This window comes from Orcinus orca, chromosome 3, assembly GCF_937001465.1.
Source record: "Orcinus orca chromosome 3, mOrcOrc1.1, whole genome shotgun sequence".
In the NCBI taxonomy this organism is placed as follows: domain Eukaryota; kingdom Metazoa; phylum Chordata; class Mammalia; order Artiodactyla; family Delphinidae; genus Orcinus; species Orcinus orca.
The window spans coordinates 12,837,781-12,864,860 of NC_064561.1; the positions used below are offsets into that span (position 1 = coordinate 12,837,781).

Sequence of the window (27,080 nt, forward strand, 5' to 3'; positions counted from 1 at the left end):
AGATGGAAAATTTTATGTTGTGTCTTTTACAATAATAACAATAATAAGAGAACCATGTTGTGTATTTTACGATAATAATAACAACAATAACAATAAAAGAACCTTCCTCTCAACTCAAGACCAAAGAAGCTACTGAGCGCGACACCTGCATCTAAAATTAGGCTGGACTTGAGAGCTGGCCATCAGAGTTCTCACACCTACATGGGATGGCAGCGTCAGCCTGCCCTGCCAGTCATTCCCCAACCAGCCAGTGGCTTGCCCACCCCCTTCCCAAAATAGGCTGAGAAGCTATTTTGATACAATCTGTTCTCTCATAAAATGAGATCTCAGAACATTTGTGCTGGAAGGCAGGGAGCCAGCTTATTGCCAACACCCACCAGGTGCTAGATGAGTCCACGCAGAAGCATTCTGTGCACTCTTACAGAGCTGTCTTTGTAATCCAACTCCAGACACTCCTGCTGGTCGTCCGAGGAGGAAAGCGAGGCTCGGAGAAGGGGGGTTACTGGCCCAATGCCACACACCTCGAAGGTGAAAAGGCAGGATAGGAACAGGTCTCAGAAGCTTCAGAGCCTATTCTAGTTTTCCTTTTCTTTTGATTAAGGTAGAATTCTCAGCATACGGTTCTGTAAGTTTTGACCACGATCAAGATACAGAACAGTTCTGCTGCCCTCTCCCCTTGAAGTTCCCCTGGCCCCTTTGAAGACAATCTCCCCTCCCACTCCTAGTCCCTGGTACCCACTGATCTGTGTTCCGTCTCCATCATTTTTGCCTTTCCTATAACATCCTATAAAGGGAGCACACGGGATGTAACCAGAGTCCGGCTTCTTTTGAAATTCATTCACATTGCTGTGTGTGTCAAAAATTCGTTCCATTCCTTCTCTGAGTAGTATTCCATGGTGTGATGGGATCATTGTATGATGTTCATCCACTCACCAGCTGATGGGCATTTGGGATATTTCTGGTTTTGGGTGATTACCAAAACCAGCCACTATAAACATTTCTTGTGCGAACATGAGTTTGTGCTTTACTTAGAAATGGGATTGCTGCGTGATATGGTCAGTGATGTTAAATTTTATATGAAACGACCCAATTCTTTTCCACTAGCAGTGCATGAGCATTCCAGTTGCTCCAAATCCTTACCAGCACCTGGCATTTTTAGTTATTTTTATTTTACTCACTTTAACTGGTATAGTATTCGTTTGCTAGGGCTGCCGTAACAAAACACTACAGACTGGGTGGCTTCAACAACAGAAATTTATTTTCTGACAGTTCTGGTGGCTGGAAGTCCGAGATCAAAGTGTCAGCAGCACATCTGGTTTCTTCTGAGACCTCTCTCCATTGCCTGTAGATGGCCATCTTCTTCCTGTGTCCTCACATGGTCTTTTCTCTGTGTATGTCTGTGTTCTAATCTCCTTTTTTATAAGGACACTAATCATACTGGATTAGGGTCCACCTTAAAGAGTTCTTTTGAATTTAATCACTTCTTTAACTCCAACTCCCAAAATGGGGGTCGGGGGGTGTCACAATTCGGCCTATAACAGATACTTCAGTGGCATTTTATCATGGATTTAATGTGTATCTCATGTGATTACTTGTCATACATCTATTCTCTTTGGTGAATTGTCTGTTCAAATCTTTTGCCCAATTTTTATCGAGTTTTTTTTCTTAAGTTTTTTTTTACAGCTTTATTGAAATACTATTGACATACAATAAACTGCACAGATTTAAACTATACAATTTGATAAGTTGTGACATGTATATAGACCCGTGAAACCATCACCACAATCAGGAGGGTGAAGACATCCATCACCCAAAGTTTTCTTCTGCTTCTTTGCCATCCCTTCTACCCCAGCACCTGTCTCGTCTCTCTCCCCGAACACCCACTGATCAGATGTTATTACAGGTGAATTTGCCTTTTCTAGAATTTTATATGAATGGCATCATCCCATATGCATACTTTTTTTTTTTTTTTTTTTTTGCGGTACGCGGGCCTCTCACTGCTGTGGCCTCTCCCGTTGCGGACCACAGGCTCCGGATGCGCAGGCTCAGCAGCCATGGCTCACGGGCCCAGCCGCTCCGCGGCATGTGGGATCTTCCCAGACCGGGGCACGAACCCATGTCCCCTGCATCGGCAGGCGGACTCTCAACCACTGCGCCACCAGGGAAGCCCTATGCATACTTTTTTGTATGGCTCTTTTCACCATCATGATGCATTTGAGGCTCATTCATGTTATAGTTTGTTCCTTCTTATTGCTGAGTACTATTCATTCAAATTTTTTTTTTTTTGGCCGCACCGCACAGCATGCAGGATATTAGTTCCCTGACCAGGGATCAAATCCCAGCCCCCTGCATTGGAAGCATGGAGTCTTAACCACTGCACCACCAGGGAAGTTCCCGTTCACCTTTTTTTTTTTTTTTTTTTCTTTTCGGTACGCGGGCCTCTCACTCTTGTGGCCTCTCCCGCCGCGGAGCACAGGCTCCGGACGCGCAGGCTCAGCGGCCATGGCTCACGGGCCCAGCCGCTCCGCGGCATGTGGGATCTTCCTGGATCGGGGCATGAACCCGTGTCCCCTGCATCGGCAGGCGGACTCTCAACCACTGCACCACCAGGGAAGCCCCGTGTCCATGTCTTTGTGTGGACACATATTTTCATTTCTCTTGGGCACATAAATACCTGAGTGGAATGTCTGGGTCATACAAAACTTTTTAAGAAACTGCCAAACTGTCTTAACTTTTGTTTAACTTTTTAAGAAACTGCTGAACTGTCTTCCAACGTGGTTGCACTGTTTTCCATTCCCACCTGCCATGTATGAGATTTCCATTTGCTCCACATCCTCACCAGCACTTAGTATGGTCAGTCTCTTTACTCTTAGCTCTCCTAGTGGGCGTGAAGTGGTGTCTTCCCACTCGTTTCCCCAATGGCCAAGGATGTTGAGCATCTTTCATGTGCTTATTTCTATACCATCTGTATATTCTCTATGACAAAGTGTCCACTCAAATCCTTTGCTCCTTTTTAAGTTGAGCTGTTTTCTTATTGAGTCTTGAGAATTCCTTACATATGCAGGATACAATCCCTTTATCAGATGTGTGATTTTCAAAGATTTTTCTCCCAGTCTGTGGCTTGACTTTCATTCTTTAACAGGGTTTTGCACAGACTCTTAGCTGCAAATCCCAACCACTCCCATTAATCCTCCCACCTGTCTTTGAAGGGCAGTGATAATCATCATACTCTTTTTCCCAAGAAGCAAACAGGCTTAGAGAAGGGGAAGCCCCATGACCTGTCAATGGCAGAGTGAGGATCAAACCCATTTCTGCTTAACTCCAAGCCCCACAGACTTCACCCACTGCCTCTATCTCCCACTGGTGAGCAAGGGCTGCCATGAGCCTCATTCTCCTGGAGACTCCATGCGTCTCTAAGTTCGCAGGACTCCCATTGTGCCGTGAGGCCAAAAGAGCAAGAATGAATCAGACAAGCCATCAGGGTTCTTTCACAACAAATTTATTTGCTGACCCTTCACGCTGAGCCTTGATGGACATGCAAAAGGAGGAATTTGGGGGCCCTACAGCCTCAGGACCCACCTAGCTCCAAGGCATCACCAGATCAAGGCACTTTCCCAATAGCTGGGCAACACCTGGAACCCCAACAATCCCACACCACTCTGACACAGCTGCAGGCTGATGCCCTGAGCATGCTCTCAGCATCCGTGTACAAAGGGCAGCCCCAAGCTGGCCTGGTCTGGGCCCCAACCCCATCTGAGACTGGCCATGCCCAACCCACCTACCCTCTCAGATGTCCTGGTGACCTAGGCTGAGATGAAGATGGCCAGGAGGGGTGCTCAGCTCCCATCCCCCTCGCACACCCTGAATCAAGTTCCCAGCCTGTCTAGCAGCAGCACAAGGTTTGGCACATAGTAGGCGTGTGTTTGTTGAATGACTCAGTGAGCGGCAATGAAGGATGACAGCATGAGGGAGGTCTCATGGAGCTTCCCAGGTCCAACAGTGAGTTCTTGGAGCCCCTGGACAGAGCCAGATCTTGGAACCCCTGACCAGCCAGCTGCATTTCTTTGGTTTAGGAACAACCTGAAGCCAAGGATCAGAACAAGCCTTCCCCACCCTCCACGCTCTCAAGTCTGGCTTAGACATGTCTCCTGAAGGCCTCCTTTGTGCCAAGTAACTTGTGGGGTTCTCCAGTCCACAAACACAAAAGATCTAAAATGCAAAGCCATTTTTACGCACAATGAACATCCACCAAGGCCTCCCCTCCTAACTGCATTGTGCTTCTGAGCTTAGAAATCTGGTTCACGTCCAGCCTCACATCAGCCCCTGCATACAGAATGGGGTGAGGAGCCACTATATAGATGGGGCACGCGAGGCTCAGAGCAGGAGGCAACTTGCCCAGGGATGCCCAGGAGAAGTCGGCAAGAAGAGACGTGGAAATCACAGCAGCTACCTTACAGCAGACACTTAGTATAACGTCCGTCAAATGAGTGAGCCTCAACATGGCTTGAAATTCTTTTGGAGTCAAGGTGTAATTTTAGAGGAAATAATAGAACCAAGAACATAACGGCCAGGGTTTCCGGCTGGAGCTGCTGCTGGAATTCTGTGAACTCTCCCCCCCACAAAAGCTGTAACTCTATGGGGACCTGGCAGAAAGAGAAAGGGACCCCCCATTCCTACAAATGCCCTTCACCCCCATATCTCATTTAACCCCCGCATCAGCCCTGGAGGGGGGGCTAATGGCTCCAATTTGTAGATGGCGAAGTAGAGGCCTGGAGAGGGGAGAACTGAGCCCAGGTCCTGGGTCTGGGTCCTCTCCTTGGTGCCCTGAATGCCCCCAGGGCTGCCCTCTAATCTGCCTTCTTGGTTTTTTTCTTCTTGGAGCCCTCACTCAGCTCCTCCTTGGACTTGGTGGGCAGGGCCGAGTGCGAGGGGCCAGGCCCACTGCCGCCCTGGGATCCACCGTGGTTGTCATGGTGATGGTCGCTCCCCCAGGCCGACCCAAACAGCACAGGGCAGATGTAGCCTTCCAGAACATCAAAAGGGGAACTGTGGGAGTGAGTGGCCATCAGGAACACCTGAGGTGGTGTGGCAGAGGGACAGGAGAGGCAGCAGAGCCAGAGGGAGGATGAGGCAGAAGCAAAGTGGGGGGTTGGGGGGGAAAAAGGGAGAAGGTCAGCCAGGTGAAGGGCAGAGGTAGCCCAGACCCAGCCTTCTGGCTGCATGCACCCCTAAGAAGGTGACCAAGTGTCCTGGGTTTTCTGGGAGGTGAGATTTTAGTGCTAAAAACCCAGGCACACCAAGACAGTTGGTCACCTTTTCCCCAGGAGTATCCCACACACACACCTGGGCTCAGAGAGGAGCTGTGTTTGGCTTGGGGTCGCTCACTCCCTTTCCCTATGTGATGGCCTGTGGTCCCTTCCCGAGGAGCCAGCAGCGAAGTCCCCCAGCTCCACGGGGAGGGAAGAGTGCATGGCCCCAGAAGACCTTTCCTGGGTAGGGGGTGACCCTAACTCAAGGCCTGAGGGTCAGACCAGCACCATTCCCGGTCCAGCCCGCTCTCCATGCCCGAGGCACAAGGCCCTGATACTCCAAACAGACTCCGTACACTCCTGCCCCCATCTTGGCCTTTGCCCCTGCTGGGCCCTCTGCCTGGAAGACCTTGTTCTGCTCACTGCCATCCCCACCTGCTGGACACTAATCTTCTCATGCCCTTCTCCCATGCATGAACCTACTGACAAGCTCCCCACCCCTTGACCTTAGGGCTGTCCTTTCCCCAGACACTCAAGGCCATGAGTCTAAGCTCCCTAACCTCAGCCTGGGAGGTTTGGGTCGGCGTCAGGACAGGAAGGCTTACCTTACAGGATACCATGAACATGGTGAAGATGAAGATGAGGCTGGCTTTGGACACTGGGAGCCAGCGGGTCTGCTGGAGGGTAAAGAGGATGGCTCCGTACAGGCTGGCCTTGGTGGGGCTGGAGGAGGTAGCTGTGGTTACTGGGAGGTTCTGCATGGCTCAGGCCTCTGTACCACTGTCCCAGGCCCCCTTCTCTGCCCACCCCTGCTGGTCCCAGCACCCATCCCAGCTTCTCCAGAGTGCATGGTGGGAAGGTGCCCATGTGACATGGATGACGGGGGATCTCCCTGTACAGTAAAGAGCTACCTTGGCCCCAAAAGAGGTCTCTCCTTTTCCCTGCTCCTGGAAGGTATCCATTAAGCCCTGGGAATGTCCTGCCTGATAGGAGTGTCTTTGTTTACCTGGGGATTTGGGGTCATACCAGATGGTAATGGTGTGATTTAGGGTGGGGTCTTGGGCCACATGGTATCCGCTGAACCTCTGGAGGGACTGGAGACTGAGGTCAGCCATGCAGGCAGTCAGCTATGTCTGTGTGACCAAGCCCCAGTAAAGCCCCTGAACACCAAGGCTCAGGGGAGCACTACTGGTTGGCAATCTTCAACGCATACGGTCACACATGGATGCTGGGAGAAACAGGTGCTGTCCACACAGTTCCACTGAGAGAGGACAGTTTGAAGCTTGCGCCTGGTCTCTCCCTGGATGCTGCCCCACATGTCTTTACCCTTGCCAATTTTCATCTGTAATAAACTATAATCCTAAGTATAATGGCTTGGCCAAGTGCTATGGGTCCTTCTAGCAAATTGTCCAACCTGAGGGTGGTCTTGGGGATTTCTGAACAGTGCACTCCCCCAGAAGGTGAGATTACAACACACAGTTCTTCTTAATTTTCCTTTTCTTCCTTGAAGAATAGGCTTCCGATATTTTGACTTGTTGCAGAAGACAGACCAGTGACTTCTGTTTCTGAAGTCTGTCGCTCACGGCACGTACTTCATGATGATAATTCGACCTGATATTGCCAAAGCATGCACCAGGAGCCAGGGTCAGAGGGTTATGTGTGTGAGGGAGCCTTCACACGCAGCTGATGAGGCAGAAATAGAATCTGAGAGGGGAAGCCACTTGCCCTCTTAGTAGCAAGGGACACAACGGTCTGAGCCCCCATTTCCCTGTCCATGAGCTGAGTGTGGGAACAGACCTCTCATGGGCATAAAGTGAGATAAAGTTATGTTTTCCAACATATGAAATGGAAGCTAGTTTTCATTGGCATATGGGTGAGCCTTTTAATGTTGTCATATTTTAATGGCAACAGCGTTATTGTAGATTGGGAGAAAATTTAACTAGCTTGAACCTTTAGGTCTTCTAAAAATGTATTAGGCTAAATGCCCTGTGGGGTCCTGGGTTGAGTCCTGTATGTTGCCATCTGGCCCTGCCCAATGTTCCCCACTTAGCCGCAGCCACACTCCTCACCCACGCTGTGTTCTACATCCTGAATCCCTCACTTCCCACCCACAATCTGTACCCTGACCCTGTAGAACCAGGCAGAATCGTTGCTCTTTTTCTGACTTGAGAGTTGGCAGAGGTGCTGGCCTCTGTCCAGAAGCTCCCTCTTTGCCAGAAAACTCTTATTCGCTCTTCAAAACCCAAATCAAGTGTCTCATCACCCTGCAACGTTGCCTGCCCCTGTCCCCTAGGTAGTGTTAGGGCTCTACCTCCAGGGTCCCCCAGCCATGGTCTCTGGAAGCTTCTGAAAGGAGAATCAGGGGCTGAGACTTCCAAGTTACCAGAAGTATCCAACCCAGGGTCAGGCCCAGGGAATAGGGAGGATGGGATACTCACAAGGACATGTGCAGAATCTCGTTGGTCTCTGGCTTCCAGACCCCTCGGAGCAGCTGCTCAAAGTTGGACATGAGGGCGACACCAGAGCCTATGGGACAGGGTACTTCTAAACAAGCCCGCCACCTCCAGCTCCCTGTTCTTGGCTGAATTCCCAAGGAAGCAGCTTTTTGCTTCTGGAGTCTCCTCCAGAGGGATACTGAGCCTGGGGTGTATGATCATCAGTTGCAGGTGGGGGAATTGAGGCCCAGAGAGGGGACAGTCTTGCTGAGGGTCACACAGCACATTTGGAGCAAAACCAGCATGAAGTAATCGAGGTCATATCCCACCTGCAAGGTATGTCTTGGACAAATCTGGGTTGTCTGCCCTGATGCTCCCAATCCAGGACCCTGAGCTGTGCATGAGGCTTCCAGAGGGCTCCCCACCCCCAGCCTCTCTTCTCTCTGGGTTCTGAGCTTTCAACCTTTTTCAAGCCACTTGCCCTCTGGAAGGCATGTCATACCCCTGGGGAATTTGCTCTGTAGTACAGGCTTCCTGGAGAGAGAATGAGACCCATGTCAAGATTTCTGGTTAAATTTCTAGAAGAATCTTCCCATTTACCCCAAATGTATTGGCTAAAGAGGCTTGGACGCCCACTCCAGGAGTGCTTGTGCTAACTGGGATGCCTGATAGGCACCACTGGACCAGGGGTTTGCATCTTGGATGACTTTGCCCCCAAGGAGGCATTTGGCAGTATCTGTAGACATTTTTGGTTGTCACAACTGGGGAGGGGGCTGCTACTGGCAACTAATGGGTTGAAGCTAGGGATGCTTCTCAACACCTTATAATGCACAGGACAGCCCCCACCAAAGAGCATGATCCAGCCGTAAATGTCAGTGGTACTGAGGATACTCTGACTCAATGGAGGATGATTCTAGACCCAGGCATTTGGGAGGTACCCACTTTGGTGAGCAGGAAGCAGGGATTCGGTGCCCAGTGGCGTTTAGCACCTGCTCAAGCCTTCTTTCCCTGCCTTCCTTTTACTCCTTGGTCCACCACTGCAACTGTTACTGTTGAATTATCTATTTCTCCTTTAACTTCCCTCTACTTTTGCTTTATGTATTTGGGTGCTCTGTTTTTAGGTGCACATATGTTTATAATGGTTACATCTTCTTAGTGGAGTGACCCAACATTATAAACTGTCCCTCTATATTTTTAGTAATATTTTTTTTGTCTCAAAGTCTATCTTGGTCTACCTCTTAGCATAAATGGAGGAGGATAAAAAGGAGGGCTCCAAAGCTGTTAGGAGAGTGGATGTTGAATTCAGAGGACTTGGAGTCAAACCCAGCTGTGTCCCCATAGCCATGTGACCTTGGGCATGTCATTTCATTTCCCTCCTCTGTAAAAAGAGATGATGTTAGCCTTCTCCTAAAGGAGAGTCTTAAGGATCAAATGAGAAAAGATGCACAAAGGCCTCAACTCAAAACTTGCCCTGGGTCAGGGATCTTAACCTGGAGTCTATGAACCCAGACAGGAAACAGAATTACATCTTCATTGTCACATCCCTCACTGAAATCCAGCCTTTCCTTCCATCATGAGGGGAGGCAGTTACCTCAGCAGGATTTGCAAGTCTGTGATTCTGTCACCAACAGAATTCATGGATGTTTTTCTTTTCACATTCCCATTGTTGCAGATGGTGGTTTCAAAATATCATTTGTGCTCAACACCACTTCAAAAGTCTGAGAGTTACTAGGAGCCACTGTAAGGTCTGCTATTTAATCACTAGTAAAGATGGATAAAGCTACTACAGCATATTTTTTTTTTAAATTTATAACTACTTTAAAATAATAGGCTTCCTTTATTCTCCTATATAGTTTACTTTATGCATTTAAAAAACAGAAAAGGGTCTGTAGGCTTTACTGGGCTGATAAAAGGGCTGTAGTCCACAAAGCGTAAGAACCTCTGTAGTTACAGGGGTATGATTTCCTCTCTAGGAGGCATGTGGCAATGTCTAGAGACAATTTAGGTTGTCACACTGGTAGGTGCTACAGGCATCTAGTGGGTGGAGGCCAGGGACGCTGCTCAACATCCTACGATGCACAGGATGGTCTCCACCACAGAGAATGGTCCAGCCCCAAACGTCAGTAGGGCCACAGTTGAGAAATCCTGCTCTAGAGACACCAGCTGTCATTGCTTCGTTGTCCTATTTACCTTTGATCGTTAAATTTCTGGAAGAATCTTCTCATTTACCCTAAAGGTGTCTACTGATGAGGAGGCTGTCCTGACATCCCTTAGCCCAGATCAATGGCTGTGCCAGCTGGGGTGCCCGATATGTCCCACTGAACAGGGGTTCTCAGCTGGGGTGCTTTTCCCTTGTTCTCATCATGGTCCTGTTTACCTTTGACCCAGCCAGTGGCGATCATGACGAACCACCCGTGGTGGTAGTGGTGATGCGCGTGATGGATGCCCACGGCGATCTTGCGGACTCTCACCACCTCCTTCATGGCCACGAAGATGAGCTTCACCGGCAGGAAGCAGACACACTTGTAAAAGAGGTCCAAGGGGCAGAAGAAAATCAAGTACCTTTGGGGAGAGAATGCCAAGCCTCAGGGGGAGACAGACCCTGGGGCCCCTCGGAGATGAGGTTGTGTCCAGACCCTCGCTCTCACTTGCTGGGCTTAGGACAGCTGGGCAGTGGAAAGTGGTGGGTCAGGACCACTGTGGAGGTTGTGCTGGTGGGTTCTAGTTCCTCCAACCTCCCGCCTCCCCAATCCCAGGCGGCAGGGTCACCCTGCCCACCTGCTCTGCTCTCCCACATCCCGCCAGACCAGTGATTCTTACCAGACTGCTGAGGCCAGCAGGATGCTGGAGTTGTTGCTGAAGTAGTCGACCGGGGGTTCCCCGAGGAGCAGATCAGCCAGGATGTAACTCCCGAAGCAATGCAGCATGGCACACAGCCAGGATGCCATGGGGTGGCGCCGGGACAGCTCGACTGCTCCTGAGGGGCATGGGGCATCCCCCACCATCACCAGGGCATCTGGGACATGCTTCACCCTTTATGCCCTCTGTTCTGCCCATCCTAATTCAGCTGCCCTCAGAGAGTGCCCACCCAATGCCTTGCAGTTTGCCCATTTCAGAGGAAGAACCAAGGCTCAGAGAGGGTGCACACATGTCTGAGGTCACACAGAGAGAAGGCAGAACCAGGCTGGGGCTCTTTGCTCCAAGCTCAGAGAGGTGGCAATAACAATAACACCAGCTCATTAGCAAGCATTCCCAGGTCTCAGACACTGGGTTTAGCATTTATAGGAAGGACATTAAATCTTCATTGATAACTGCAGCCATGTGATCACTCTTATTATCCCCATGAGGAGACTGAAGCTTGAAGAGACAGGACAACACGCAGTTGGGAAAGCTTTGACGCAGCTACTCCTGCCTTGGGCTGATGCCAAGATCCCTATAAGCTTATGCCTGTACTTTTGGTCTCTCCTTATTTAAAAAATTTTTGTGTGCGTGGTAAAATATACATAAAATGTACCACTCTAACCATTTTAAATGTACAGTTTAGTGGCATTAAGCACATTCATGTTATTGTGCAACCATCCCCATCATCCATCTCCAGAGCTTTTCACCTTGCAAAACTGAAACTCTGTCCCCATTAAACACTGACTCAGACTTCCCTGGTGGCGCAGTGGTTAAGAATCAACCTGCCAATGCAGGGGACACAGGTTCAAGCCCCGGTCTGGGAAGATCCCACATGCCACGGAGCAAATAAGCCCGTGTGCCACAACTACTGAGCCTGCGCTCTAGAGCCCGTGCGCCACAACTACTGAAGCCCGTGCGCCTAGAGCCGGTGCTCTGCAACAAGGGAAGCCACCGCAGTGAGAAGCCCGTGCACTGAAACGAAGAGTAGTCCCCGCACGCTGCAACTAGAGGTAGCCCACGTGCAGCAACGAAGACCCAATGCAGCCAAAAAGAACACTAACTCTGCATTCCTCCTTCGTTCCAGTCCCTGATGCCTACCACTCTACTTTCTGTCTCTATGAACCTGACTACTTTATAGACCTCATGTAAGTGGAATCATACAGTATTTGCTGTTTTATGACTGGATTCTTTCACTTAGCATAATGTCCTCAAAGTTCATCCATGTCATAAGATGTGTCAGAATTTTCTCCTTTTTAAGGCTAACTAATATTCCACTGGCTGGATCTACCACATTCTACATTTCCATTCATCCATCAATGGACATTTGGGTTGCTTACACCTTTTGGTTATTGAGAATAGTGCTGCTAAGAACATGAACATACACATATCTGCACGAGTTCCTGCTTTCAATTCTTTTGGGTATATTCCAGATGTGGAATTGCTGGATCAAATGTTAATTCCATTTTTAATTTTTTGAGAAACTTCCATACTGTTTTCCACAGCAACTGCCCCATTTTACATTCCCATCAGTAATGCACAAGGGTTCCAACCTTTCCACCTCCTCAGCAATACTTGTTGTTTTCTGTTTTTTAGGAATAGCTATGCTGATGGGTATGAGGTGATATCTCATTGTGGTTTTGATTTGCATTTCCCTAGTGATCAGTGATATTCAGTACTTTTTCATGTGCTTATTGGTCATTCCTATATCTTCTTTGGGGAAATGTCTATTCAAGTCTTTTGTGTATTTTTTTAAAAATTGGGTTGTCCTTCTGTTGTTAAGTTGTGCTCTTATGGAGAATGTTCATTTGCTGAGTAAAGAGCTTTGGTTGGCCCCAGATAGGAAGGCACAGAAGAAATTTGGAAGGTGGAGCTGAAGAGCTCCGGAGCCCTATCTTGCTGGGGGAGAGCCATCAGTGCAGAGGGAAGTCACCAGGTATTGGTACCGAAGGGGACAGTGCAGGGCATGCCCACATGTGAGGAACGGTGTAGAAAGAGCAATGAGCAAAGCTGGATAATGGAGTCCTTGAAGGCAGAATTAAACTAACAGGGTGAGGAGGGAGAGAGGGCATCCCATGCTAGCAGCATGGAAGGAACAAAGGCACAAGCAAAAATGGCCAAGCACAAATGCCACTTCCTCCAGGAAGCCTTCCTTGCTCTACTGAGCCCGTCACTCCCGACTCTGGGCTCTCACCACTCTGCGGACTCCACCCCATTTTTGGTCTTGGTACTTTATTCAATTGTTCACATAGAAAAACAGAAAGTAGATTAACTGTTGCTTAGGGCTGGAGGGGATGGGGGAGATGGGAGGGTAAAAGCTAGAGGATCCAGCTTGGAGGAGATAGTTGCACAATTCTGTGAATATACTAAAAACCAGTGAACGGGATGATTTAAATGGGTGAATTGGGTGGTGTATGAATTACATCTCCATAAAGCTGTTAAAAAATAAAAGGATAACAAAGAAAAAAATGTAACAGTTCACAGTTTCTGCAACTGAGGATAAACATTCATAAATGATACTAAATTGAGTCTTCTTATAAACCCAAGGCAAGAAAATGCAAAACACTGGACTAACTCAGCGAACAGAAATAGGGACCCCACACCTAAGGAAGATGGCTCAGTGCATCGGTTTCCAACTTGGCTGTACATCCGTTACCTGGGGACTTTACAAACACCTGATGCCTGCTTCCCATCCCAGAGGGTCTCGGTTTGTCGGTGTGGGATGTGGCTGGGCTTGTGGATTTTTTTAATGCTCCTAGGTGATTCCTTTGTGCAACAAAGTTGAGCACCACAGAGATAGGGGAATGAACTGGCCCATGTCCCGACATCCTGCAGCCTTGATAACCCAAGACCTCCATGGTCTGAGAGGATGGGCTCCCAAGAGCAATGGTTTTCAAACTGTGTTCCTGGGAACCGTGAGGGTTTGCAGGGGCAAAGGAGAAACCAAGCAAGTATGTCCTGGGTCTTCCTCCTGTTTCAACCAGAGCACAACTTCATTTACTGCTTCATCTCAGAGTTCGGCATAAGATTTTGTTTGAAAAGGAGAATCTGGTATTCACACAGGCGTGCATGCAAATATTCATAGCAGCTTTATTTGTAAACAACCCAAATGGCTTCAATGGGTGAATGGATAAACAAACCATGGTACATCTGTACCATGGAATACTACTCAGTAACGAAAAAGGAATAAACCAGGGATACACAAAACAACCCAGACAGATCTCAACGGTGTGACGCTCAGCGAAAACTGCCAATCTCAGAAGGTTACATACTGCGTATGATTCCATTTATATAACATTCTCCAAGTGACAAAACCATAGTGATGAGTGGCAGCAAGCAGATCAGTGGTTACCAGGGGTTAGGGTTCAAAGGAAGATCTAACTATAGAGGGGCATCACAGGGGAGTTTCTTTGGAGTGTCAGAACCATTCTGTAATCCTGATCGTGGTGGTGGTTACTCCAATCTACACATGTGATAAAATTTCAAAGGACTATATTTTTTAAAGTGCATGTAAAAACAGCTGAATAAAGTCTGTAGTTGGTGTTAATGGTATTATTCTGACGCCAATTTTCATGTTTAAATAATGAGCTACGATTAGGTAAGATGCTGTCATTGGGGGAAGCTCGGTGAAGGGGACTTGAAAACTCTTTGCTCCATTTTTGCAACTTCTGGGACTCCCCTGGTGGTCCAGTGGTTAGGACTCAGCACTTTCACTGCCAGGGGTTCAATCCCTGGTTGGGGAATTAAGATCCTGCAAGCTGTGGCATGGCCACAGGAAAAAAAAAAAAAAAGAACCCATTTTTGCAATTTCTTATGAGTCTTAAACTCTTTCAAGATAAACTGTATTTTAAGATCCCAAATTAAAATGAAGGCAGGGGGTCTAGTTCTTTAAAAACACGTTTACAAAAAACACTAGAGGTACAGGATTAATGTATATTAGTCAAATACACTTTATACTACACACTTACGTCTTTTGTATCTTTTTTTTTAAACATCTTTATTAGAGCATAATTGCTTTACAATGGTGTGTCAGTTTCTGCTTTATAACAAAGTGAATCAGTTATACATATACATATGTCCCCATATCTCTTCCCTCTTGCGTCTCCCTCCCTCCCACCCTCCCTATCCCACCCCTCTAGGTGGTCACGAAGCAAGAGCTGATCTCCCTGTGCTATGCGGCTGCTTCCCACTAGCTATCTATTTTACGTTTGGTAGTGTGTATGTGTCCATGCCACTCTCTCACTTTGTCCCAGCTTACCCTTCCCCCTCCCCATATCCTCAAGTCCATTCTCTAGTAGATCTGCATCTTAAGACAATAGTAGCATAAAGATAGAACCTAACTATCTCAAAAGATTCAAAAGGAAGAAATGGACAAATTCTTTTGAATCTTTTGAGATAGTTAGGTTCTATCTTTATGCTACTATTGTCCTAATCTTCTATAGCCATACCCCTGAGTTGGAACCTGGGTGTCTCCTGGTGTGACAACTTATTTCATCATCTTGATTCCTTCCCTCCCCCACTAGTTTCATTTTCCAGAGAATGAATTTAGAATTAAGTCATAAGACACAGCTACTTAGCTCTCACAGCCAGAGCTGGTACCAATGACTCTATTTTTTAAGTTTTATTTTAAATTTTATTTTATTGAAATATAGTTGATTTACCATATTGTGTTAATTTCTGCTATACAGCAAAGTGATTCAGTTATACATATATAAACATTATTTTTTATATTCTTTCCCATTATGGCTTATCACAGGATATTGAATATACTTCCCTGTGCTATATATGCTATACAGTAGGACCTTGCTGTTTATCATCCTATATATAACAGTTTGCGTCTGTTAATTCCAAACTCCCACACCTTCCCTTCCCCCACCCCCCACCCCCGCCCCGCCAACCACAAGTCTGTTCTCTACATCTGTCTTTTTCTGTTTTGTAGATAAGTTCATTTGTGTCATATTTTAGATTCTACATGTAAGTGATATCATATGGTATTTGTCTTTCTCATTCTGACTTACTTAGCTTAGTATGATAATCTCTAGGTCCATCCCTGTTGCTGAAAATGGCATTATTTCATTCTTTTTTATGGCCAAGTAGTATTCCCCAGTGCCTCTCTTTAATAAACAATTTACTTAATCCAATGAAAACTCTACTCAGTGTGGATGTGAGATGACAAGCTTACAATATGTAATCTATTAGTCAAAAGGCTAATCAAAAGAAATAATTAGTTCAGGTTTTGGGAGTTTGGGGGGAAAGTTTCTCTTTGTTTCTAGAGATTGGATGACTTTTGTCTCTAAATTGTCAAATCTGAACGCTTGGCCTCTTTATGCTGTGTACTAAGTGTGAAGCTACTGACATAAATACCTGTATATACTATTGATACACTCAACAAGTTGACTTGATCTCAATCCTTTCGTGAGTACAGGGACCTTATCAGTCTTATCTGCTGCTGAACCACCCCCTTCCCCTGACCCCGTGTGCTTGGCACTGTGCCTGATACATGGTAGTTACTCAATAAATAATTGTTAGTGAAAGAACTGTCCACATGGAGGTTAGATTCTAGCAAATGTGGACTGAACACTCCTAGGCACTGAGGTTGTGTTGGGCACTTTTGGTTACATTATAACAACAACTTCCCCTGCTCCCTTTATTTATTGAGTTACTTCTTTTTTTTTAAATTGAGTTACTATTGTGTCCCAGGCAACTACATACCTTCACACCATCCTCAAGGCTTCAGCGTCAGAGCCCAGGCTTTCAACCACAGGTAATGTAGGGATCAATATCCCTGCCTATAGTGAGTTATATAGGAGGGACACCCCCCACCCCAAATTCATGTCCTTCAAAACCTCATTTGGAATAGGGTCTTTGTAGATGCAAATAAGGTAAGGCTCTCGAGATGAGATCATCCTGGAGCATCTGGGTATGTCCTGAATCCAATGAGAGTGTTCTTATAAAAGACAAAAAAAGGAGACACAGACACAAAGAAGAAGGTGTTGTAAGTTGAACTCACAAGAAGATATGTTTAAGTCCTAACCCTTGGTATCTGTGAATGTGACCTTATTTGGAAATAGGGTCTTTGCAGATGTAATTAAGTTAAGATGAGGTCATTAGGTGGGCCTTAATCCAATGTCTGGTGTTCCTTATAAGAGGAGACATATCACAGGGAAGAAGGCCAAATAAACAAGGAGGTAGAGGCTATAGGGATGCATCTACAAGCCATGGGACCCAAGGATGCTAGCCACCTCCAGAAGCTAGGAAGAGGCATAGAAAGATTCCTTCCTAGAACCATCAGAGAGAACATGGCCCCGCTGACACCTTGATTTTGCATTACTAGCTTCCAGAACTGTGAGACAATACATTTCCGTTTTAAGCCACTCAGTTTGTGGTACTTCATCATGGCAGCCAAAGGAAATTCATACAGATGGCGATATGAAGACAGAAGCAAAGACTGGAGTAATGTATGTAGAAGCCAAGGAATGCCAAGGATTGCCGGAAGACACCAGAAACCAGGAAAGAGGCATGGAAGCATCCTCCCCTAGAGCCTCCAGAGGGAACCAGACACCTTGACTTTGAACTCTGGCCTTCAGAACTGTGGAGAATAAATTTCTGTTGTTCTAAGCCCTCTAGTTTGTGGTCATTTGTTATGGCAGCCCTAGGAAATTAACATAGCATCTGACAGATGAGGCAACAGACTCTCCCCAAGGTCAATGGCTTACCCAAGATCACCCAGGCATTCAGTGAGTATTTTTGAGCTCTGACCATGTGCTGGGCTCTTGCTAGGCACTGGGGATGCAGCCATAAGCAAGAGCTGGTTCAGGCATTACCTTTGTGGGGCCCACAGTGTGGTAGAGAGGCAACGTGGTTAAATAATCCCACAAATGAAGGTTAAACCTCATAAGGGAGAGACACATGGTGCTTTGAAGGGTTTAATTGGGGAACTGTCCCAGCTGAGGAGGTCAGACTTCATTTAGGAAGTGGCACTGAAGCTGAGATCTGAACAATGAGCAGGGATTTCCTAGAGGACGGGGGTGGAGAGGTGAAGATGATCCAGGCAAAGGGAGAGCATGGGAGAAGGTGGAAGCGGGAGGAGAGAGGAAACCTAAGAGCTAAGGGGCACTCAATGCCAGATATACTGGTCAGGTCGGCATGGGCTGGATATCCAGCAAAGCAAGTGACCAAGCCAGGGCCACACAGACCCCACACCTTTCAACATGGCATCCAAGCCTCTTTCCTGGGTTTGATGTCCAATGTTCTAAGCCCGTGTTGGGGAAAGAAACATGAAGTCTACTGTACTCCATAGAGGGAGCTGCCTTCTTCCCAAATCTGTCAACCTCACAGAGAAGTGGGGAGGGGACTATCTGCCCCTCCTCCAGAGGGAAAAAGCCCAGGTTTCCCTTGTACACACACAGTTGGGAGGGTCAACAGGCATAACCAGCTTGGAGGCAATCTGACAATACTGAGGAAGCCAGAAGCTGTGAGTCGCCTGTGCCCCAGCAATTCTGCTCCTCACTGTTTGCTCAAAAGAAACTAGTGCATGTGGGCAAAGAGACATGGGGAGGGGGATTTCACTGCCATACTGTTACAACAGGAGAAAAGTGGAGTCTACTGTTTCTTAGTGAGGGAGTAGAGTCACGCAAAATGGAATATCGCAGAGGAGATATTTAAAAATGAATTAGATCCGGGCTCCTCACCCTCAGCACTGCTGATGTATGGGGCAAAATCATTCTCTGCTGCAGTGGGGGCCATCCTGTGCGCTGCAGCATGTCAAGCAGCATCCCTGGCCTCCACTCACTGGAGGCTAGTAGCCCACCCCCACCCTGGTTGTGAGACCAAAAATGTCTCCAGATATTACCAACTATCCCCTGAGAACAAATTCCCTTCTGGCTGAGAACCCCTGCTCTAGATGTATCAGCATGGATAAATCCCATAACGTTATTGCTGAGTCAAAAGGTTAGATTGCAAAATGATTATGTTTATGTATATTTTATGTGTATATGTAAAACAACACAAAATGCTCCATGCAGTTCATAGATACATAAACAGTGGTAAAGGTATACATACAGGCAGGGGAAGAATATAGGCTGCCTTTAGGGCAGTGGTCACATCTAGAGAGGGAGGGAGAGGAACAGATGGGGTTAGCTCTGCCTGCCACTATTTCTTTAAAAAAACAACAACAAGAAAACCCAGATCTGAAGCAAATCTACATTCACATCTGGTAAGTCTGTGTACGGAGGTGTCAGTGGGGATAGTTATTCTGTATGCTTGAAATATTTAATCACCATAACTGCAAAAAAACAAGGGTGCCCTTAAAGCTGATAAGCAAGAAGGACTTGGGGTGCTCTCCCGCCTCATCACACTAGGCTCCACAGTCTGTACCAAGTCCCCTCGTGGGCCCCTCACTGCCTGCCCCCTCTCTGATGGCTGTGGATGGGGGTCCAGGAACAGGAGGTCTCATAGCCTAGGGTAGGCAGCATGGTACCATGCTGCCCTATGCACAAGAACCCATCACTAGGTTCTGGAAGACTCATGCTCATGTTCACAGCAGCACTAGTCACAGTTGCCAAAAGGTGGAAATAACCCAAATGTCCATCAACAGATGAATGGATAAACTAAATGTGGTCCATCCACACAATGGAATACAAGTCAGCCTTAAAGAGGAATGAAGTTCTGATACATGCTACAACATGATGAACCTCAAAAACATGCTAAGTGAAAGACGCCAAAGACAAAAGGCCACATAACGCATGATCCCATTGTTATGAAATGTCCAGGACAGGCAAATCCATAGAGACAGAAGGCAGATTAATGGTTGCCAGGGACTGGGGGAGGGGGGATGGGGAGTGACTGCTAATAGGGAGAGGGCTTCCTTTGGAAGTGATAAAAATGTTCTTGAACTTATACATTACATACAGGTGGGATCATAAGACATGGCCGTTGGCATCTAGCTTCTTTCACTGAGCACAATATTTTCAAGGGTAATATTCATTTTCACTGCTGTATAGTATTCCATCATAGGAACAGATTGCAAGTTATTTATCCACTTTCTTGCATATACATTTTATAATCAGGAAACACGTCTCATAAAAGTTGTTTCAGAGTAAGTCAGCAACATTCTTCCCTTTCTCTTTACCACCCCCATTGACTAACCACGTGTTCTTGGACAAATCATTGTTTTCTTTCTCCAGCTCTTTCCTTCTGTCAGGTGGGAACCCTAATCCCTTCTTTGCCCAACTCCTAGTAGAGGTTGGAATCAAATTTTCCCCCCTCAGTCTCACCCTGGAGTCACAAGCCCAAAGCGCATCTTCTCCCCGCCCTCGAGGTTATCCTGAGTCTCAACATCTACCAAGTTCCTCCATTATGAAGCCGAATGCTCTCTTTTCTCCTCTGGGGCATCTATTTAAAACGCCGCCAGCTGAGAGTTAATCCTTTAGAGCAGCTGGTGGGTCCTACAGGGGCCGGGTCAGGTGAGGCACCCATGTTTTGCAGAAATGGATACCTCTGCAACTAAAAATAACCCCCAGGGGTTGAATTCTTTCCAGGGTCTTTCTTGTGCCCTCTGGGACCATAAGGCCAGGGAGGGTGGGGGTGGGGATGGGAGCCTGGGTTTTGCGGGAACAAAGTAGGCTCCTCACTATGAGTGAGGCCTGGTAGAAAAGTCACACGCCTGGGTTTTGGCTCTGCTGTTCACTCTGGCATGGCTTTGGGCAAATAACCGCCCCTCGCCCCCTCTCCCCCGCAAGCCTGTTTCCTCTGTTGTCAAAGGGAGAATGAAAGCACTCCCTCCACCAAGTTATATTGACGATTCAATGCTCTGCGTAGTATCATCATTATGCATTTTTTTTTAATTGAAGGGAATTCCCTGGTGGTCCAGTGGTTAGGACTCCGTGTTTTCACTGCCAAGGGCCTGGGTTCGATCCCTGGTTGGGGAACTAAGATCCCACAAGCTGCGTGGTGTGGCCATATAAATAAATAAAATAAAAAATTGAAGTTTAGTTGATTTACAATATTGTGTTAATTTCAGGTGTACAGCAAAGTGATTCAGTTATACGTTGTCTGTGTATACTTTTTCAGTCTTTTCCATTATAGGTTATTACAAGATATTGAATATAGTTCCCTGTGCTATACAGTAAACCCTTGTTGTTTATTTTATATACCGTAGTGTGTATCTGTTACTCCCATACTCTTAATTTATACCTGCCCCCCTTCCCCTTGGGCAACCACAATTTTGTTTTCTACGTCTGTGAACTTCTTTTCATTATCAATACCCTCCCAGCAACCCTAGAAGGACGGGATGAGTCTACCCATTGCTACAGATGAGAAGACTGAGGCTGGTGGGGATGTCCTGCCCCAAGGATCCACAGCAAGGCAGTGGTCAAGAAACTGCCCCCTGGCTCTTTCCCTTTGCTATGCTTCTTTTTGGTTTCTCTTGCTCAGTACTTGGGGCAGCACCCAGAAGCAGCAGAATGTGGGTTTCAATTCCAGGTTTGCCACCAAAGCACTCCCCTCTCACTGGGTGAGTTTGGTTGCTCACTCCCCTACCTGGGCCTCAGTTTAGTCATGTGTAGAATGAGGATGCTGTCTAGAGTGACCAACTGTCCTGGTTTGCTTGGGGCTGAGGGGTTTCTGGGACTTTGGGTGCTTGTCTTGGGCGAATGTGGGCGAGTTGGTCACCCAGAGCTATCATTCATTTCAGAGGGCATCTGCGAAGATGAAAAGAAATTGCTTAGTGTTTAACAATTATATGAGAGTTATTTCTGGAACTGAACTGAAATAGAAAGTACCTGTGGGTGGAAATTTTAGTGGATGGACTTATAAAAATCAGGTCTGCCTAAGGAGGAAGGAAGAAACCCCTATCAGGACCCTCGTTCTGACCTGTGATGGGCTCCACAACATTCCCTCTCTGGGGGTCGGTGTGCTGTCTGTGGATGGCCAGGAAGTGCTAGAAGGTTCCCCAGGGCACTTTTAGCACTGCTGCCATTCTGCACTATTTAGTGTGAGGTCCAAACATAGGAAGTGTGTTCACAGAGTTTCTCTAAGAAAGTCACCCTCTCCCAAGCCTCTGTGCTCAGCTCTCTTCCTCAGTTTCCCCCACTGTAAAATGGAATAGTAGCCCCTCCTCAAAAGGCTGGAGGGTGAGCAGTCCCCAGCCCTCAAAAAGCTTATAGTTCAAACCAGAGATCAAGGAACAGTTCTCTTTGGCTCCTACCGTAGTTTTTAAATGTTCAAACTGCAACCAACATGTCTTTCAATAGGTGAATAATTAAACCATGGAACATCTGTATCGTGCAGTATTATTCAGCACTAAAAAGAAATGAGCTACCAAGCCACGAAAAGACATAGGGGAGCTTTAAATATATCTTGCTAAGTGAAAGAAGCCAGTCTGAAAAGGCTCCATACTGTATGATTCCAACTCTATGACATTCTGGAAAAGGCAGAACTATGAAGACAGTGAAAAGATCAGAGGTTGTCAGGGGTTTGGGGAGGGAAAAGGGGGGGGTGGCATGAATAGGTAGAGCTTCAGGGTAGTGAAACTATTCTGCATGATACTACAATGATGGATACATGTCATTATACGCTTGTTAAAATCCATAAAACGTACAACACAAAGGAACCCTTATGTCAACTGCAGAGTTTAGTTGATAATGATGTTGATAATACCTGATAATAATGGTAATAGGACAATAATGGTGTTGACAATAATGTTTGTTCATGGACTATAGCAAATGTTTCCACTCTGGTGCAGAATGTTGATGGTGGTGGAGGCTGTGTGGGAGGTTGGTGTGGGTGGGTAGTCAAAGTATATGGAAACTACTTTCAGTTTAACTTTGCTGTGGATCTAAACTGCTCTAAAAAACTGTCTATTAATTTTAAAAAAGAAAAGACATGTTCAAATAGCTAACATATAAACATAGGGAGCTACAAATCACATTTCTAGCTTCTCTTGAAAAATTAGTTCTGCTGGTTCTAGCCCCAATCAGGGAGAGATGCACATGGCTGGATCTCACCTGGGGACGGTCCTCACCTGGCTGTCTTATTGTTTTCCATATATGACCTGCCTGGCCCTTGGAAGCATTAGGGTTTGAGACTCAGTCTAGATCAGTGAGTCTTAAGTGGGGGTAAGTGTGTCCCCCTGCAGGGACACCAGCAATGCCTGGGGACATTTTTTTTTCACTTTTTTCTTTTTTTTATGGCCCCACCACATGGCTTGTGGGACCTTAGTTCCCCGACCAGGGATTGAACCCAGGCCCTCAGCAGTGAGAGCGCGGAGTCCCAACAACTGGACCGCCAGGAAATTCCCTGGGGACAATTTTGTTTGTCACAGCTGGGGTATGCTCATGGCATCTAGTGGGTTGAGGCCAGGGATGCTGCAAAACATCCTGAAATTCACAGGACGGCCCCTGCCACAGAGAATAATGATCTGTCTCTGTCATTAGTGTTGAGGTTGGGAAACACTGGTGCAGAGCTGGTTCTCATCTGGGGAACTTTAAAAAATACTGATGATGGTACCACCCCTGCGATTCTGATTCTAATGATAAAGGGGTGCTACCTGGACAACAAGAGTCTTAAAAGCTCCCCAGGTGACTCTAATGTGTAGCTATACTTGAGAACCACTGGTCTGGAAGGCTCTTTGCATGGGTCAGGGCTTAAGGTAGCCAGGATTGTCATTTAATCATTCATTCACTCATTCCTTCAATCATGCCGCCAGCATCCACGACTTCTTTCTTTCTTCTTGCATAGAGCTAAGGGTCCTAGAGGTGAGCCAGACCTGGACCTCCCTTTCCTATTAAGGAGCTCCAGCCTCTTTTAGCCCATAATTTCTCAAACATTAGTATGCTTACAGGGATCTTGTTCAAATGCAGAGTCTGTTTTAGCAGGTCTTGGTGGGGAGCCTGGCATTCTGCATTTCTTAACCAGGGGCCACAGATGCTGTTCACCTGAGGACCACACTTTGTGCTTCATCCTCATTCAGGATTCTCACAAAAGCCTGACCCAGAAAATGCCTGCATCCTGGAAAACACATTGCCCCATGCCTTACAAATAATTCTACTACCTCTCACAAGTGCCTTAGATCTGACTACTGACAAAGTTCTCAATAGATCTTCACAATAGCCAGGAAAGGGAGTCCAGGATTATTTTACCAATGAATCCATTTCACAGATGAGCAAACTGAAGCTCATGTAAGCAAAGCAACCAGCCTGGTGTTTACTCACTGTGAGAAGCAGAACTGACTCCCAATTTGAAGATTATTCCTTAAAGCCAGCTTGGCTCTCAGGTTCACAAAATTCTTAATTTCTGTACAAGGGGTCACACATATTCTGTAACTGGTCCTGCAATCAGCACACAGATTCTGAGAAGAAACTTTTAGAAAGGCTTAGCAGGAATACCAAACTGGGGGACTAACAGCTAAGTCCAATGCCTCCCTTTTCTAAGGGTAGGCAAGTACCCCAGAGCAATTGCAGTGATTCTTGGGATCAAGGAGACCGGGGTTCGAATTCCAAGCCTGTCATCTACCAGCCCTGGGACCACAGGCTCATTGTGTATGTAAATTAGCTTAGCCTCTATTTCCTATTTCCCCAGTTATGAAAGGAGGGAGTTGAATGTTGATCAGACCAGGGGGTTCTCAACCTTGACAGCATATAGCATCCTTGGGGGAGGGGAGCTTGAAACACGAGCATGCCAGGGCCCTATCCCAGATATTCTGATTCTATTGGTCTGGAGTGGAGATGAGATGGGGGTTTAAGAACCCCCAGGAGCCTCTAATGTGCTGCTGGGGTTCAGAACTACTGAACCCTTTCAGCCTTCAGGAACCTTCAGGCTGCAGTCCTTCAAGTTCAGGTGATTTACTCTGTGACTCCAGCAGAAATATCCCAACCCCTCTGCATGCTCCCAGCCAGCCCAGAGACCTCTTTCCTTCCGAGACTTGTGTCCTACATCCCTACTGGGCTGCTGCCCTTCACAATTTTCGATTTCCCAATGTGTGCTAGGTTCTGTACTTGCCCAGGGGACTGGCCTGAGCAACCAGGAATTCATCTGCAGACAGGAAATACAGCCCCATGTTCAGGCTAAGATAATATAAAGCTTATTTTGCTTTGCAAAGTAACTGCTTTTCAGAAGAGCCTTTAAAGAAATAGACTCTGGCATGTGGACGAGCTAAAATAAAATGGAACAAAAACACTTGCCAGGCAGAGTATGATCTTATTTGCATAAGACTGTGCATTTACATCCGTAACTACAGGGGTATAAATGCAGAGAAGTGAGGTCTGGAATGGTGGCCATCATGTCAACTGTAACTATCCTTTTTCCTTTGGGCTTTTCAGTTCGTTTTTCTTTCTTTTTTTTTTTTTAAATATACACAAGCACCTATTTTTATCATCTTTAAAAAAGCTACTTCCAGAGAATATAGCGATAATTTACATCTAAGTGGGAGAAAAGATCACAAAGTTTCGGGTGATTGGTCTTTTCTAAAGCTAAATTCTACTGTCCATTTAGTTTGCTGGTGTGCTAGAATTATTAAAATACTAGGAGACGAACAAGAAACACTCCCAGAACCTTGTATAAAAATAGAATGCATTCTAAGGAAGCCATTTACCATCATTTAAAAAAATGGTTCAAAAAAAAAAAAAAACAATCCAAGAAGCTGGGTTTTCCCCCCAGCGATTCTCCATGAGGGTCTGGAGCTGGTGGGAGGAGGCTGACCCCAAATCATCCTGCCCTAGGGCCAGTACTCCTCAGTAAGTGGAAAGGATCCGGGCCAGACCTGGAAGAATTCCCTCTGGGCTCCGAGATCCAGCAGAGCCTTGGCCCAGGGAAAGGGAGAGGAGGTTGCCCCAGGGCCACAGCGGGGAAGGGGCACCGGTGTCACTTTCTCTGAACCTGATCACAGCTCCCAGCACTGCCGGTCCTTATATAGACACTCAGCTGCCGTTCTGGCTCCCCGCTCCAAGGGCAAGGAGGGAGGTCACGGCTGCGGGCAGCTAGGACGTCTGGCCAGGCCAGCAGAGCCGACCCGCCTGCGCCCTCACCACGACCTACGCCCCTCGCCCAAGTTCCTGCGACCGTACCCTGCTCGGACCCCTGACCTTCTCTCCCTGCATCCTCCCCAGCACCTGTTCCCTCTCCTCTGAGCAATCACATTCCTTTCCTTTCCTCCAGCCTGCATCTGCTTCCCCTCCCCCAGCGCCACAATCTCAGGAGCTTCTCTCCTTGCCCTCTCTCTTGTCTCTCCCCTCTGTCCGGCCCCGTATGGGAGAACCCCATGATCCCAGCACCTGCCTGTTTCCCCAAACCGGTCCCTGGGACTCTTCCCCCACGATTCAGGCCTTTCCCCTTCTCCAGACCCCTGGGTAAACCGCCGTCCCTCGCCCCGGAATGCCAGTCCTCTCCAGCCTCCTGCCCTGGCTCACCTGGCTCATACTTGAGGTAGAGAATGGAGACGATGAAGTAGCTAAGGTCGAAGACAGGAAAGAGGGGCACCCGCGAGAAGCTGAGCGCAAGCTCGCCCAGGCTCAGCGCCGAGAGCAGCTCCATGGCGCCCGCCGGGTCCCACCCCAGCCCCCGGCCCGGTGAGTCCAGTCGCCTGCAACTGCGCCCCCCCCCCCACTGGACCCGCCCCCGCCCGCCAGGCGCCGCCCCCAACCCTGCCCCCGCGGAGAGGAGGGGCGACCGCTGGCTGGCCTTGGGGCGGGTGGTGGGATCCTCCAGTCCCATGGAGGCCGGTCGGTCCAATGTCCCACACTGTCCCTCGGGCCATCACGAACCCATTCAGCCCAGCCAGGCGGGGTGCGGGGTCCCCGTGGAGTGTGAGTTGGACAGGGGATCTGTCCTTGGAGGGGGGCGGATCCGTTCCTCACGGAGCCCACCCAGGCGGGACGGACCAATCAGGACCGCGTTCCTGTGGGGCTGATCAGGACCCAAGTTCTCTGTGGAGCCCTTGGATCCGGACCTCCATCCCCCGTGGGACCAGATCAGTTGTGAACCACATACTCCCGTGCCCCATAGGGTCCATTCGGTCAGGACCCCCGTCCTCTATCGAGCTGTCATGATCCCAGCCCTCTGTAAATCATGACTTCTGTGCCGCGCAAGGAATCCCGTCCTCCTAGGGAACCGCTCAGTCGGGACCCCCGCCCCGGGTAGTGCCTGCCTAGTGGGGATCCCGCCTTCCGTGGGGCCCAGGAGGAGGCCCTTTTGGAATGCAACAGTCGGGGCGTCCATGCCCGGTAGAGCCCACTGCATCAGGACTCATTCCCCTATGCATTTCAGTGATCAGGGGGCACCGTTTCTCTAGAAGCCGCATCCGAGAGCCCAGCCCAGCAGAAGACTAGTGCTCTGGCTGGCTGGTCTCTCACGCATGCGCGAAAAGCTTCCAATCCGTTACCCAACCCTGCCCCCAGATGGCTCCGCCCCTGGGTGACGTCATGATGCCGCCCCGCCCTTTCTTGGTTACCCTCCCCAGGCCTTCCTAGCAAGGAGGGGCGCTCGCTCTTTCTTTAGGGGGCTT

At 47.8% G+C, this 27,080-nt stretch overlaps 1 protein-coding gene across 1 annotated transcript; it reads right to left on the bottom strand.

Moving 5' to 3' along the window:
- Positions 1-3,483: 3,483 nt before the first annotated feature.
- Positions 3,484-26,171, bottom strand: TMEM38A (transmembrane protein 38A). Its single transcript, XM_004277594.2, has 6 exons — positions 25,987-26,171; positions 10,505-10,661; positions 10,062-10,246; positions 7,688-7,775; positions 5,855-5,972; positions 3,484-5,075 (listed from the first exon to the last, which is right to left on the bottom strand). The coding sequence occupies exons 1-6, from the start codon at positions 26,108-26,110 to the stop codon at positions 4,848-4,850; spliced, it is 900 nt and encodes a 299-aa protein (XP_004277642.1). The 5' UTR covers positions 26,111-26,171; the 3' UTR covers positions 3,484-4,847.
- Positions 26,172-27,080: the final 909 nt, after the last annotated feature.